Below are 15,404 nucleotides of genomic sequence, written 5' to 3' on the forward strand. Positions count from 1 at the left end.
GTTTTTATGTGGGGCAGCCTTTTATAATATAATAACTTTGCTTACCAACTTTTACTCCTGACTTTTTCAGAGATTGGAAATGCTTATGCTGTGTTAAGTAATCCAGAAAAGCGAAAACAGTATGACCTCACAGGCAATGAAGAACAAGCTTGTAACCACCAAAACAATGGCAGATTTAATTTCCATAGAGGTTGTGAAGCTGATATAACTCCAGAAGACTTGTTTAATATATTTTTTGGGGGTGGATTTCCTTCAGGTACTTTAATGTAATTACAGATATTATATTTTATGAAGCTACAGAGTCTTACCTCCAGTTATATTATTTAGAGATGTATCTACCTTTTCCCTTACATTTCTTGTAATGTTTTGATCCTGTGACGGTTTTTCATGAAAGCAGGAGAAAAATGTTAGGATTACTATTTTTACAAAGTTAAACATTTTAGTTAAAAAAAGCCATATTTTCCTAGAATATACTTTAGTTAAAAAAATGAAGAGTACAGATATTCTGTATTTTATATAAAGCTGAAGGGGAATATAAGAAGGAAATGTAATGGCAATGTCTTAGGTAAGTACTGTTATAATTATGAATGGTTTTCTTCAACCTGGATGACTCTTTGACATTGCTTCTTTAGAGATCTTTGTAAATATTTTATCAATAACATTATAGTTTGCTAATTTGGATGTAAGTAGAGGTACTCATTTCTATTTCCATTTAAACAGTAGAAAGTCTGATTCATAGGTTATATACAAAGTGGATTTTAAAAATTACATTAAAGTAGAAATAGCTAACTTTAGACTATCAAAGTGAAGTATTGTAGTGATACCACTAAATGGATAGATTTTATAGTGCCAACATAAATAGTATTAAACTCCACTTACATTTCCAGTAAGTGGTCACTTAACATAAGGTTTTTGGAAACTGTGACTAGAAGTGAAACAATGTTCTGAATAACAACTAATTTTACCACAGGCTAATTGATATAAACAAGAGTTAAATTGCTAAGGCATATAGTACATCATGTTTACTTGAAGTTGCAGTTTCCAAGGACCTATTGAGGACGTTAAGTGAGGACTTACTGTACTGTGAGTTGTTAGTGTGGAAATTGATTTTTCTTGAATGTAGCTCCTCAAGGTACTTAAAATTACAGCTTTAGTCTTGTTTACAAAATTTACTTCAGGTGCTGAGTTAAACGTCCCATTCAAAATTAGGAGACTCTTCATGAATGTAGCAATGTGATTTCACCTGGTGGCACTCTCTGAATATTATTGAGAAATGTTGTGGTCATTTCTTTTTCTTTTTTAATAGAGACAGGGTCTTGTTCTATTGCCCACACTGGAGTACACTGGGATGATCATAGCTCAGTGCAGCCTCAAAATCCTAGGCTCAACCAATCCTCCTGCCTTAGCTTCCCAAGTTGCTAGTACTACAGGCAGGTACCACCATGTCCAGCTAATTTTTTAAAAGCTTTTTTGGAGAGACAGGGTCTTGCTATGTTGTCCAGGCTGGTCTTGAACTCCTGGCCTCAAGCGATCCTCCCACCTTAGCCTCCCAAATCCTGAAGAATTTAGAATACTGAAAAACAGAGGTAAGCCACCATGCCCGGCAAGGTAGTGGTCATTGAGGATGTTTTGCAAAGCATCCTTGAAGGAAAGAGGATATATGAATGCAAATTAATGACTGAAAATATAATCTGTGTTTTGACATGTTAGAATACATAATTACAGAAACATTATTAAAGCTAGTAATTTTGACTGGAAATATGCTAGGAACAATCAGAAATCTTTCAGACAATAGTAAATTTTCTACTGATAGTTGATTTGCAGTTATTTTGCTAGTTATAACATAGTTTGTCAGTGGTAGCCATTTCTGATTGGCCATCTTATAGGAAAACAACTTGATTGTTTATCAGCAAGAGAATGTTTGAATGAATTGTGGTCCACCTATACCAAGATACGTTACAGAGCGATTTTTTAAAAATGAATTTGAATACTATCTTTTGATTTTTAGAGATGTTTATGATGTGTTGATAAATGCAAAAAGCAAAGTTTCAAAGTAATAATCCAACATTTACAAAAACAACTAATCACAACAAAAGTCCTCTATGAGTGTAGAGAAACTCTTAAGTTTTCATAAAGGAATTTCTACCTCTAAAGGAAGCAGATTGGGAAGAATCATTACTATTTCTGTCCACCCTTCACTCACAAGAAAAGAGGGCAATAAGTGTTTACTACTGAAAATAAATATGTACTGTTTTAGTAACGTTTTAAAATTAAGGAAAAATGTGAAAGAAAATATATTTTTTCTGACCATAATTGCTCTCCCTAATTCAACCTTGCTTTTATTTTTTTAGGTAGTGTACATTCTTTTTCAAATGGACGAGCTGGTTATAGCCAACAACATCAGCATCGACATAGTGGACATGAAAGAGAAGAGGAAAGAGGAGATGTATGTTTATGACTAGGAATCACAAAATGGCAAATTTCAGCTAAGGAAAAGCAACTAGAGTTGTCTAAAAAGAGGGCAGGTTGTTGTAGGAAATAATGAGTTTTCTCTTACCAGAGGTGTTCAGTAAAGACTAGAAAATCCTTAGGGATATTGTAGGAATAGGAGGTGAGGTCAGCAGGGGTGGTTGGATAATATGACCCATTTAAATTTGTTATTCGATGATTCTAATGAAGGTAAACCTGCACTGTGCGTGTTATGAAGGTAACTTGCTATGTTTGGCCCTGAAGAATTTAGAATACTGAAAAACTTGAATTGGAGGTAACTTTCCTTGTTCTAATGCAATTATACCTAATTGCCTATAGCAGTTTAATTACATGAAGTGGAAAGGTAAATGGAAAGAGCACTAGACTAGAAATTAAAAGGCCTGGCCCCCAACTTTGCCACTCATCAGCTGCCATCTTCTACCCTCAAATCCAAAGTAAAAATGGTTTTACAGCCTGCAGCATATTGATAGAGTCTCTGTGTATGTCGGGGGAGGGAGTTGGGAAGGAGAGAAAAGAATGAGGACTTCCTCATCTATAAAATGAAATCAAATTCTATCAGTGTTTTTCAAATCAGAATCTCCTAGTGATGTGCCTGGACAGTTATATTTTTAAGAATCACTGAAGGAGGTTGGTATGGTTAAGTGATTTGAAAGCACTGAACTAGTGATCTCAAATGCCCTTTCTGCCTCAAAATGTATGACAACTGTTGGATTATTAACAATTACAGTTATATTACAATTTGTTATTCTTTGATGATTTTTTATAGGGAGGTTTTTCTGTGTTTATCCAGCTGATGCCCATAATTGTATTGATCCTCGTGTCATTATTAAGCCAATTGATGGTCTCTAATCCTCCTTATTCCTTATATCCCAGATCGTAAGTAGCTAAGTGAAGTTTTACAAAAATGAATTGTTATTTCTGACCTACCTTCTTTAAAGAGCTTGTGTTCTTATAAACTTTTAAGTGCCAGATCTATTACTGCAAGTATACCAGATTTAAAAATTTATATCTAATATTTAAAATAGTTTAAGTAATAAATGTCTTATGTTGTTAATTTATATTTCTGTTCTTCCACTGTGGATAAGGACAGAAATGCTATATTTGAACTTGATAACAATTTAATGTGGTAGGTAATGGGTTGACATTAAAGACAAAAGTACTCTAAAAGATAAAAATACTTTAAAGACAAAAAGAGCAATGATTGATCTTACATAGATTTATATCATTAAGGGTAAAGTGACTTTACTCTTCAGTTTGCAAAATATCGATTAAATAAAAGCAAATATTACTTTTTTGTGATATACTTTTTTAACCATATACTTTATATATAAGAGGTCAGGACATAAGAAAAATGAATACAGCATCCATTCTAGACAACTTTAATACGGTGAACATAAAGGAAACTATAACATCATATTGGCTGTTATAGCAGCATGAACTTTATAAAAGCAGATAAAGAAAAAAGAATAAAAATCCTATTGGCAGTGATTTTACAGTATTAAAATCACATTGATCTAAAATAAGAATTACCTTATTTTTTCTAAATAAGTTTTTTTTTTTTGAGATGGAGTTTCACTCTTGTTGCCCAGGCTAGAGTGCAGTGGCCTGATCGCGCCTCACCGCAACCTCCGCCTCCCAGGTTCAAGCAATTCTCCTGTCTCAGCCTATCAAGTAGCTGAGATTACAGGCGTGCATTACCACGCCCAGCTAGTTTTGTAGTTTTTGTAGAGATGGGGTTTCTCCGTGTTAGTCAGGCTGGTCTGGAACTCCTGACCTCAGGTGATCTGCTGGCCTCAGCCTCCCAAGGTGCGCACATCTGTAGATGTGAGCCACCGCGCCTGGCCCAAATAAGATTTTTATTAACTAAAAATTGGGATACCTTTGTAAGAACATAGTATATTTAAAAGTGTGATTACTTTTTTGTGACATGAAATCATGGCTTTAGGCAATTTGAGAAAATGTAAATAAGTTACAGTTTGTGTATTTCTTATCTAAAATGCTTCAGACCAGAAGTGCTTTGGATTTTAGATTTTTTCAGATTTTGTAATATTTGTATATATTTTATGAGATGTCTTGAGAATGGTACCCAAGTCTTATGAAATTTATGTTTTATATATACCCTATACACATAGCCTGAAGGTAATTTTATACAATGTTTTTAGTAACTTTGAAACAAAGTTTCATGAAACAAAGTGTGTATACACTGAACTATCAGAAAGCAAAGGTATCACTATCTCAGCCACTCATGTGGACAACCTGTGGTTGTTTGGTATCATTCTTGACTCTGAATTTATATGCTACTGATAAGCAATCATTTTCTTACTCTAATTCACAAATAAGTAGTTAACAGTGAATAAATAATATGTTCAGGGGTAACTAACTAGCATAGTAGCATCACCAGAATACCTGTATCAGTTGTTAAATAATAGCAACAACAAACAACTACAGGTTTTTAGTTTCTACCTATGATGCTGTGTTTTGATTAAAAGGTTACTGTGTACTATACTCTGTTTTCACGTTGATTCAGCACATGTGGTCAGCTGTGGAATTTTACACTTGTGCCATCATGTCGATGCTCAGAAAGTCTTAGATTTTGGAGCATTTCAGATTTCAGATTTTCAGATTAGGGATGCTCAATCTGTATTACCAATATGAACTTTTCAATGATTTTTAATTGTTTTTGTTTGCTTGGTTTATAGTAACATATTGGAATGTCCAGTTTTAATTAAAATGATGCTGCATCTCTTTTACAGTGGAACAGGGCAAACTATTAAAATGCAGACAGAAAACTTGGGTGTTGTTTATTATGTCAACAAGGACTTTAAAAATGAATATAAAGGAATGTTATTACAAAAGGTAGAAAAGAGTGTGGAAGAAGATTATGTGACTAATATTCGAAATAATTGCTGGAAAGAAAGACAACAAAGTAAGTTTATCACGTTTAACATTTTAAAACTGATTCTCAGTCTTTGGAACTGATTAATGTAGGTTTCCCTATTCAAGGAATGTTCTGGAATTCCCTGGCACATAATTGGAGCACAGTACTTAAATGAGATCATGCATTTTATATACATGTGGCCTAACACAGGAACTGATGCATAGTAAGGACTTAATAAATGGTACTTGTGTATTGTTGTACCAATAAACTTGTGTATGTTGTACTACCATATCAATAAATATGATTCAATAAGTAATACCAAGTTTTTTTGTATTGATAATATCCATTGTAAGTTGTGTCATTCTTTTATGTACCGCCAAGAAAGAAAAAAAAAAAATCCTGGTAGATAAACTATGTCATCAATTTTAAGATGCATCCATCCTGTTTTCAGAGTTAAGTTTGAAACTCTTTATTAATTTAGCTTTCGTACTTAGAATTTAACCTACAATGAGTTTTGCTGACATTTCATTTTTCTTTGCTTTGTACACAGAGAGGATCTTCGGAACACTCAATTTGCTTAGCTGTTTCCAGCCTCAGTTTTCTTATTTTAAGGAACACTTCCACCTATAAAAATTGACCATAAGAATCTGCTGAGATGTTGCATATGAACTGAGCGTTGTGGTTGTTTTTGTAACACCATTGTTATGAATAATAATGTAGATCATATAGTGTAGTGTTAGCACAATTGATTTTAGAATTAAACAGAGTAAAGTTGAATCCTAGCTCTGAAATTTTTAGCTGACAATTTTAGCTGATGAATTGTAACCTCTATGAGTTTATTTCATGTGTAAAATGGGTGATGATGATGAAAGGAGGAAATAATAGCTATCATTTATATTATGCCTACTGTTTCAGTCACTGTCCCAAGCACGTTATAAGTATTAACTCATTTAATCCCCACAACAATCCTGTGAGGTTAGTATCCTAATTTTACACATGAAGAAACTGAAGCAGAGAGAGATTACTAACTTGCCCAAGGTCATAGAGGTCATTTGTAATTCAAAACCAGACAATTTGTCTCTGGAATCCAGGCCCTGTGTTCCAAAGTCTTCTCAGAAATAACCAACTTGATGGGTTTGTTGTGAAAAATAAATCACAAGTACGTTACACATAGTAAATGTTCAGAAAATGTCAGCAGTTATTAACATCTCCCCCTTGTTAGGGAAAAGTTGATAAAATGTAACTTCTAAGAGAGTTCTTAACCTCTTTTGGTTTTCTCCTCTATACAGTGGCAGTTAGAGGTGTGACTTCCTTGACTTCTAACTCTGTGTTTGCAAAATCAGTCTGTTCTGTGTAGAGAAGATTACATTAAACTAGTAGTGATTTTTAGGTTTTCAGCTGGGAATGAGTTGCCACCCTCCCTAGCACCCCCTTCTTAGAGACATTTGGTAATGTCTGGAGATACTTCTGTGTGTCATGATGGGATGGTTCCTACTAGGGATTGCTACTAGCATCTAGTGGGTTAAGGTCAGGGATCTGCTAAACTTCCTACAATGCACAGGACAGGTCCCCCACAACAAAAAATTATCCAGCCCAAGCAGTACTTTGAAAAAATGGAAAGAATATTAAGCGAGGCAATGGAGAGTTGGATTGGAATCTAGACTCTGTCATTCGTTAGTAAGTCTCAAATTTCTCCTTTGAGAAGAGTTATCTGTAAATAGATATAAGTGCATTATTTGTAAGTAAAAGGCACAGAATAATATTGATTGAGTTGTTAATCCTAGTCCTTTGATTTAATAAAGATTATTTCTGGAGATCTTTACAAATGGAACATACTCTTAACTGTTGAGTATATTTTGAATGTGATCTTGGCTAATCCATGTTAACCTGATGTCTTCTACTTTGGCTGTTTTGTTCCAGAAAGTAACTGATTTCTTTTTTCTTTTTTTGTTACATCTTCTTTAAGTGCTCCTAGTCTTTACAAGTATTAATAAACAGTGAAATGACTGAGAGTAACAGGAAAAAACAAGGAATACTCCTTGAAGAATTTTGATTTGTAGTCTGTGTATCATTAGTAACTGCGTTGTCCATACACTGAAGGAAGCCTCAGAAGTACTTGCTGAATAGCAGTATTATGATTGTATAACAAGCATTTTTTTCTGTGTTCCTTCGATAACATTATTTTATGTATTTTTCAACGTAAGTAAACTCAGAACAAGATTTTAAATTTTTGTGTTAAATACTTAAGTCTTGGGATAATCTGAAATCCTAACAGAATACCACAGCAAAAACAACCATAAGCATATTGAAAAGCATATAATATTTTTAGGAAAAGAGGCCAAGAGGAAGCTTCAGAGGAATAGTGTTTAAACCACTAGGGAACAGGAGTAGAAAGAATTCCAACATAAGTTGACGGGATTCTATCCTTATTTCTTTTCTGTTTTTTTTTTTTTTTTTTTTTTTGCCTGCTAGACATCAGATAAAGTTTTCATTAAAATTTTTTTTCCTACTAAAATGGCTTTCAGGAGTTGTACCTGGGTTTTTTTTTAAGTCAGTTAATCAAAATATTTCAAAGCACTCCTATAAAGCATCATTTGAGCTTAAGCAACTAGGTAACAAAATTTTATTCAATTAGCAAAATATTTTTCTTTGTTAACAGAAACAGATATGCAGTATGCAGCAAAAGTATACCGCGATGATCGACTCCGAAGGAAGGCAGATGCTTTGAGCATGGACAACTGTAAAGAATTAGAGCGGCTGACCAGTCTTTATAAAGGAGGATGAACTGGAATTTTTATTTATATACCTTTTAGCGTACTCTTTATTTTTTCTGTAAGTAAGTTTAGTTTCATCATGAGAGATGAAGGAAAATATTTGATACTGAAAACTAAACTGAATAGTTGGTTCCTGAAATCTTGGACTGCTCATGACCAACTGGCTCCTTTAAATAGTAACTGAAGACTAAAATTGAATATTTTAGTTATGCGTCTATAATTATTTTCATTTTAAAAGCTTACATGATTCCTAACTAAAATGTCTTGAGAAAGGATTATCATACCTGTAGCAATTTCTAGTTTTAGTGATTCTCCATTTTTTCCCTTGTCATGTAAATATTTATGGAATGATCAGTTTGTGTACATACAGGTTACTGCTTTTTTATTTAAATTCTTTTAGTGTTTAGCTCCATGAGACACTTCAGTTTAAATTGATGGAATAAATGTTATATAACACATTTACATTTTCCTTATCAAGTTGTCAAATATGTGGAGTTTAAACAATGAAACTTTTTCAAAAAGAAAAAACAAAAACTTTAACTTTGTGTAAAATCTTATAGCATTATCAGCTTAGAGGGAATTGATATTTTTAATATTGCCGTTATATTCCAAAATATATATTGAGATAAATGAACTGGTGTAGAATATCAGTTTGCTATTTAGTTTTATGAATTACTATACATATACATGCATAGAAATGAAATGCTATGCTGATAGATTTTAAAGAAAATATGAGGAAATGGTTATAAACATTAAACTAAAAGGGTCTTCAACAGTAAAGTGCAGTTATGTCATTTACAATTCCAATAATTAAAAGGCCACCAAATTTTGATGTGTATGTCCTTGAGGCTGCTAAAATTTATGAAGAGGACTCATATATTCACCCATAGAAATTTGTAGTTTCTTGGTGATCAAAATAAGCAGGATCCAAAGAAGTTATTCTACAAATAAATAATAAGAAAATGAGTACTAAAATATAGCCTTGTGCCTTTTAACCCTATTGCCAACTCCTAAACATATAAGTAGATTACAGTATACTTACCTGATCAGAGCATGATCTGTTTGGCCACATGCAACTGTGAGCAGAAATAGAGCAGCAGGTAGAATAGTAACTTAAAGCAAGTCATCCTTAAAAAATTCTGAGCTAAAATCTATGCACTATTGAGTAATTGAATTAATCCTATAGGAATAAGCCCCTTGTAAGTAAATCCATAATATGAATTAGAAAAAAAAAACAGCTGGAAATTCAAGTTTTTGGTGCCTGTATACTAGATATGAAACTATTTGATTTCTAGTCTTCTGTCTTTAACAGTTGTAATATTTTAATGATTTTGCTTTATACTTAGTTAATGGAACATAAACATATCTTTGGTACTTTTTTTGTGAGTGAGAAAATGCTAGCTAGGGTGGCTTTGTTCTTTGTTTAAATTATTTTTCTGAATGTGGTTAATTTATGGCATCTGTTGAATAAAACTGCTAAAATGACCTCATAAAAATGTTATGTTGTATCCCCTTTTCCAGGTGAATCAACAGAAATGCCTGATTGAATTAGTAGATTAAACTAAACATACTGTCATAGGAAATCTGGACAGCTTAACCAACTTGCTCTTAGATATGTTACCTTAAAAAAAAAAAAAAAGCAGTGCTAAAGCGAAAATACAATTAAATATTTTGCTGAGCCTGTAGAATACGTTTTTTTAAAAATAAGTTCATAGCATTTTAACTTTGAAAGTTCATATGCATCAGAAAATTTATAAACACTTGAATAAAAAAATTTCATCTATTTATTTTTTTAATTTTAATGGCAGATTTTCACTATTATGGTTGATAATTCTGTGAACTTACCTTCTTGTTGACTAATTCTTTTTCCCTTAATCTGAACTTTAAAGGGATAGGTGAAGTTATTATACCAAGTTAAGTGATACCATAAAGTGTATATTATAAAGTCATATATGGCTTTTGGACAGTATTACTTTTCAATTGCATTGCTACATTCCATTAAATTTCATAAAATGTTAGGGAAAATGTGTTTGATAAAGTTTTCTGCAGCGAGAAATGACAGACTGAGTGCCTGACAATTTAAGCAACATATGAAGTATGCAAGTAAAGATTCAGGCCTTAATGTCACCTGTATCATGGTGTAAAAACTCAAGTCAGAATTTGGAGTTAATTGTATAAAGTAAGAAGAGTTTAGATATCTTGAGTTAAAAGATTTTCATGTTTGCTGCTTTTTTTTTTAATAAAAGTCCCAACATTTTGCCATCTTATTTTTAGCTACATGAACTTTGTAATTTCATTGGCTCATTCTAATGACCACCTAAGTCCTCAATCTTTGAATATTGCTTTATTAGCTCCTTTAACTGGTGTTCTAACAATTTAGCAGCAGTTATATTTATTAATTCTTTACATTTTTACCCCTTTTTACATAAACATACACAAATACACACATGCATATACACACAAACAATATTGTCCTTCTGAGGGGGTGGGGGAAATGAAAACAGTACCTTTCTCCTCTTCTTTTGATTCCTTAGTTCCTAAACAGACTGGTGCTAGTCATTTAATCATTTGTAAATTTCAGAATGTAGTCTGATTAAATAAGTGAACTGAATTCTCAACAATGAAAAATGTCAAGTTGGATTCATCTAATAAGTAAAAATAATATATTTTGTAAACATTACAGTTGATTGCCTAAATAAGTTATTTGTTTCATAATTATTACATGCTTGTTTATGATTTACAAAGATTTGGTAGAGAAAAGTACAGCCCTTAAGGCGTATGTTGCCAGTGCATTAAACTACTCAACTTTTGTGTCAGCTCAGGTGTTCTTAGGAACAGAAATGTGGAATATCAGCTTTTTACTTTAATTATACTTTTATGTTTAATTTTTCTTCCAGTTAAATCTTTAATTAAAGTAGTTACTGAGAAAAATGATTAACCTTTTGATTTCCCTTCTGTTGATCTGTAATATTTTTAAATGAATCTATTTATCACATGTGACATGCTAATGTTAATGGATTCCTATGTATTTCATTAAAAAGTAAATCTCCCACTTGTGTTAAGACAGTTAAATATTTATTGATGTTGGCTTGAGGACCAAGTGAGCCAACTTGCCAGTTAAGCAAGTTTTATGTCAAAGGACCAAATGGTTAAAAGAAGAGAATTTGTACATTTGTTGAGCTTCCCCATGTGAAGCTTGGGTTCAGTACTGTCTTATTAGTACTATCCATCTTCATATTGAGTGAAACAAACTGAAAGGGAATTTGTAATCTTTTTCTCATCTGAACAGAAAAATTAATGAAAATCAACAATAAATCTGAATTTTAATTTTCATTCAACAGCTGAAAAACCTTGGGTGTTGACCACATTGGATGACTGCCTAGTTAAAATCCATAAAATTCTCTATAAACCAGTGAAAAGAAAGTAGTCTGGCAATAATTTCCAACTTTTTAAATTGTAATTTTTATTTACAAAGAATAAGGATAGAGTGAGGCTTTTCAAGGAATTCTTGCTCATCCCTTCAGTAATTTGGCAGGCAACACAGTCCTAGAATTCAGCTTCCTTTTTGGTTTTATTACTATTAAATAGATACTTTCATATAAATGGAAACATTTATCCTCAAAACAATTCAAAACATACTCCTTATATTAAGGATTATGGTACCACATTTTTTGTAAATTCCCTATGTGTAACTTTTTCCTGTTGGTATGTGATTTTTTTCATTTAATATGACTCTGCTGGTGTTGGGGCCAATAGATTTGTGAATATTCTGTGGATGTGTCCATGTATAGGTGTATATATATATTTTTTCCAGCTAATACCTCAAACGTGTGATTGTTTAATATATACCACACTATGTTTGCACAGAGCAGGGCTTCCATTAGCAGTGGATATTTTTATTTCTAACTTTGAATATCAGTCCACACAATTTCATTGGTGTGAATTCTTTCTGTTGCTCTTTTTCATATTTTAATGCAGAGATTCCTATTATAAGGCCCATGCTTCAAACATAATTGTATCTTTCTATATCCAGCCATCTGGAAACATATAGGGGTAAGAAGTATTTCTTGAAATGTCCTTGTTTAGTAAGTTAGTAAAATTTGGGATGACCAGTTGCCAAGATGTCTCATAACTGCATAGCAGATGACACCTGGCATAGATTTGAGCAAGTCTCATTCACTTCAGCACAAGATACTGTATATTTCAATCTGATAGTCTACTTTGCCATTTAAGTACACCATTAAAATCATAGAGATTTTCAATGACATTGGAGTATTGTAATTATTGGTTTCAAAAAGAATTATTTTGAATAGGACAGTTCAACCAATGAGAAGAAAGAAACACACATAAATGATATTTTGCAGTTTATCTGTATTAAGAAATGCTTCTTGCCAATTTCTGCTTTTGGTTTTTGGATTGCTACATGAGACTTTCTTTCCATTTACTTTATGCATTTTTAAAAGCTGCAGGTAATTTTTAAGGTTTGATGGAATTTTAATGGAAGCCTTGTTTTAAGTTAAATGAAACTGGTAAAGGAGAGCTTACTTTGTCTATAATGCATTCAGGATCATAAATTAGATTTAAAAATGAAATGTCTGATTTGTAAAATATTTAATGTTATATCAGACTTACATAAAATTTTCTGTGAGAACTCAAAGTAAATGCATTTGATTTTTAATGAATGTTCTGCTGAATGAAATATGAATTTTTGTCTTTCAGTCTCTGTAGTTTATCTCAATATATTAATAAAAAGGTCTGTTCTCACTGTAAAATGTTTGTTTTTTATCATGTTTTATACTCTTAATATAGCCACTCTTTCATTCATTTAGCTATTTAACAAGTGTGTCTATGCTTGCCATATACCAGGCATTGAGCTGAGTGCTGGGAATTAATCACTGAATAAGACAAAAACCTGAAAGAGTTTACATCTAGCAAAGAAATAGCAAATAAATAATTATAATTACAATAAATGCTACAAAGAAAATCACAGGGTACAATGAGAGCATTTATCTAGAAGACCTAAACTATTCAGTGAGGGTCAGGGAAGGCTTCTCTGAAAGTGAGTTTAAGCTGACACTCAAAAGTGAGATTGGTAGGAGTAAGGTATGCTAGAGAAATAGGCAGAATGTGCTAAGTTGGTAAAGTGATAAAAATCTTTATGAAAGCGAAAACAAACTTGTGTGATCATAGCATAAGGAATCCACGGTAGATGAGAGAATTAAGATAGGGGCCAGATCCCCATAGAATGATACATAAACCATGATGCTGACATTGATCTTTATTCTAAGTCAATAAACTTGATATTCAAGGAAGGAGTTACATGATACGATTTGGGCTTTTAGAACATCATTTTAGTTGCTATATGGAGACGAGGGCAAAAGAAAATGTAAGAAGGATAGGTTATTGTCAAAAGAGAGATGATCATGGCTTGGACTAAGGTAGGAATATAGTTAGGTGAATAGTTTTCAAAGATACTCAGGAGGTAGAATCAACGTAACTCTGTTTGGATTTGGGACATATGGAGGCAGCAATTAAAAACCAGGCTAAAATTTTCTGAAAATTTGGCTCTGAAAGGGAGCAGTGGAAAAACGGTGGTAGCGGAAAAACGGTGGTAGCTCAAAGAGGATGTGATTTCTAAAGAAGCTTTTCTTTTGAGGGTCTCGCTCTGTCACTCAGGCTGGTGTTCAGTGGGGCTATCACCACTCAGTGCAGCTTCAAACCCTGGGCCTAAGTGATCTGTTTGCCTCAGCCTCCCGAGTACCTCCTGGCCTCACACTACGTTCGGCCAATTCTTTTTTTTAGCCGGGGTCCTCCCTTCCAGGCTGGTTTAGAACTCCTGGGCTCAAAGGATCGTCCTGCCTTGGACTCCCAAAGTGCTACATAACACCTTACTAATTTTTAAAAATTCTGATGTAAAAGGGAGCTTGCTGCTCAGCTCATCACACCATCCCATCAAATTTCATCTACAAGAAAAGGTTTTAAGATAACAGACCCTGAAAAACTAATGACATTTATACACCCTCTCCGCAAGAATGCCTTGTAACACATAGCCTTGCTTGCATTTTCTGGGAGTCCTTAGAGTCCAGCGATCTCGTACAAACTCCCTACCCCACAGCTGACGTCCTTTGGCCCGTGACACAGGCGCAGGCTCAAGACACGGTCCGCGGCGGGCGGGGGAGGGGCGAGGCCAGTCGGACCGCCGCAGGGTAGCAGCTTCCGCCCGGCCCCTCCGGAAATCCCGTATTACCAGGCGACTGCGGCGTAGCTACTGCTTCCTGGGGCACAGAAGAGGTCACGAATCATGTGACAGTGGCTTGAGGAGGAACCGGTCTTTAAAGCTGTCCCTGAAGTGACAGCGGAGAGAACCAGGCAGCGTAGAAACCCCAGGTAACTGGTGCTACTTTGCCCGGTTTTGAGGTCTAGTCCCGGAGGTGGCGCGGGTGGTGATTCTAGCAGAAGGGGAGGACCGACCCTCTCTTCTTTTCTTTGGGCCTAGCTCTTTCGGGTGAAGGAGCAGGGATGGGGTGGGGTGAGGTAAGGCGTGCCAGCTGAGTACCCGTGGCGGAGTTGGGGCACTCCGACTCCCACTGAGCTCGCTGGGCCAAGCCGGTGTTTTACCTGGTTCTGTCCAGGGCTAATCTCTCTCATTAAGTTGGGGGTAGGGAGGACGAGGAAGCCAAGAGGGAAGAGTCACCGGGAGTTTCTCTTCCAGGCGTGGAGATTGATCCTGCGAGAGAAGGGGGTTCATCATGGCGGATGTGAGTGACACCCCCACATAAGAGGAAGGGGAGGGTGGGGAATTTGGAGTGGAATACTGAGCGGGGAGAGATAGAACTTCCCAAATAGAAATTGGTTTTGATCCTCCCATCCCCACCCACCCCAGTTTTTCTCTGGTAACTGAAGTAGGAGACTAATATGAATGAATTTGCAGGATCCTGAGTTTCTGCCTCGAAAGGGGGTGAAGGTGCTTGAGACTGAGAACATTATATTCTCTCTACTCCCCAATCCAGTTGGGACATGAGAGGCTCTGTATATTTACCGTTTAAAATTCTGAATGGTGGTTTGCTGCCTGCCTCATCAGTATGTGGTCTGTAGGACATGTACCCAGAATCCTTTTTTTCCAGTAAGTGGTAACAATGTCTCATTAGGTTTATTGTAGCAATTCAGGATGTGATTTCTAACCCATGCCTCTTTAGAAACATGGTGAGTTTTCTCTCTCTCTCTCTCTCTCTCTCTCTCTCTCTCTCTCTCTCTCTCTCTCT

At 34.6% G+C, this 15,404-nt stretch overlaps 2 protein-coding genes across 5 annotated transcripts in view; both read left to right on the forward strand.

Moving 5' to 3' along the window:
* DNAJB14 (DnaJ heat shock protein family (Hsp40) member B14) overlaps nt 1-12,914 on the forward strand; it is a 51,171-nt gene extending 38,257 nt beyond the window's left edge. Inside the window, exons 4-8 of one of the 4 annotated variants that reach the window (XM_032261527.1) lie at nt 71-256; nt 2,352-2,446; nt 3,257-3,366; nt 5,244-5,420; nt 8,028-12,914. In XM_032261527.1, coding sequence (XP_032117418.1) covers nt 71-256; nt 2,352-2,446; nt 3,257-3,366; nt 5,244-5,420; nt 8,028-8,067 — 608 coding nt within the window. In that variant the 3' untranslated portion in view covers nt 8,068-12,914. Of the gene's footprint in view, nt 1-70; nt 257-2,351; nt 2,447-3,256; nt 3,367-5,243; nt 5,421-8,027 lie in introns of those variants that run through there. The other 3 variants (XM_032261525.1, XM_032261528.1, XM_032261530.1) reach the window with 3 other exon arrangements.
* Nucleotides 12,915-14,312: 1,398 nt separating this feature from the next.
* Nucleotides 14,313-15,404, forward strand: part of LAMTOR3 (late endosomal/lysosomal adaptor, MAPK and MTOR activator 3) — a 14,109-nt gene continuing 13,017 nt past the window's right edge. The window contains exons 1-2 of the mRNA XM_032261532.1: nt 14,313-14,529; nt 14,855-14,900. Coding sequence (XP_032117423.1) covers nt 14,892-14,900 — 9 coding nt within the window. The 5' untranslated portion in view covers nt 14,313-14,529; nt 14,855-14,891. The remainder of the gene's footprint in view (nt 14,530-14,854; nt 14,901-15,404) is intronic.

This window comes from Sapajus apella, unplaced genomic scaffold (genome assembly GCF_009761245.1).
Source record: "Sapajus apella isolate SASKATOON/1434 unplaced genomic scaffold, GSC_monkey_1.0 scaffold124, whole genome shotgun sequence".
Lineage (NCBI taxonomy): Eukaryota > Metazoa > Chordata > Mammalia > Primates > Cebidae > Sapajus > Sapajus apella.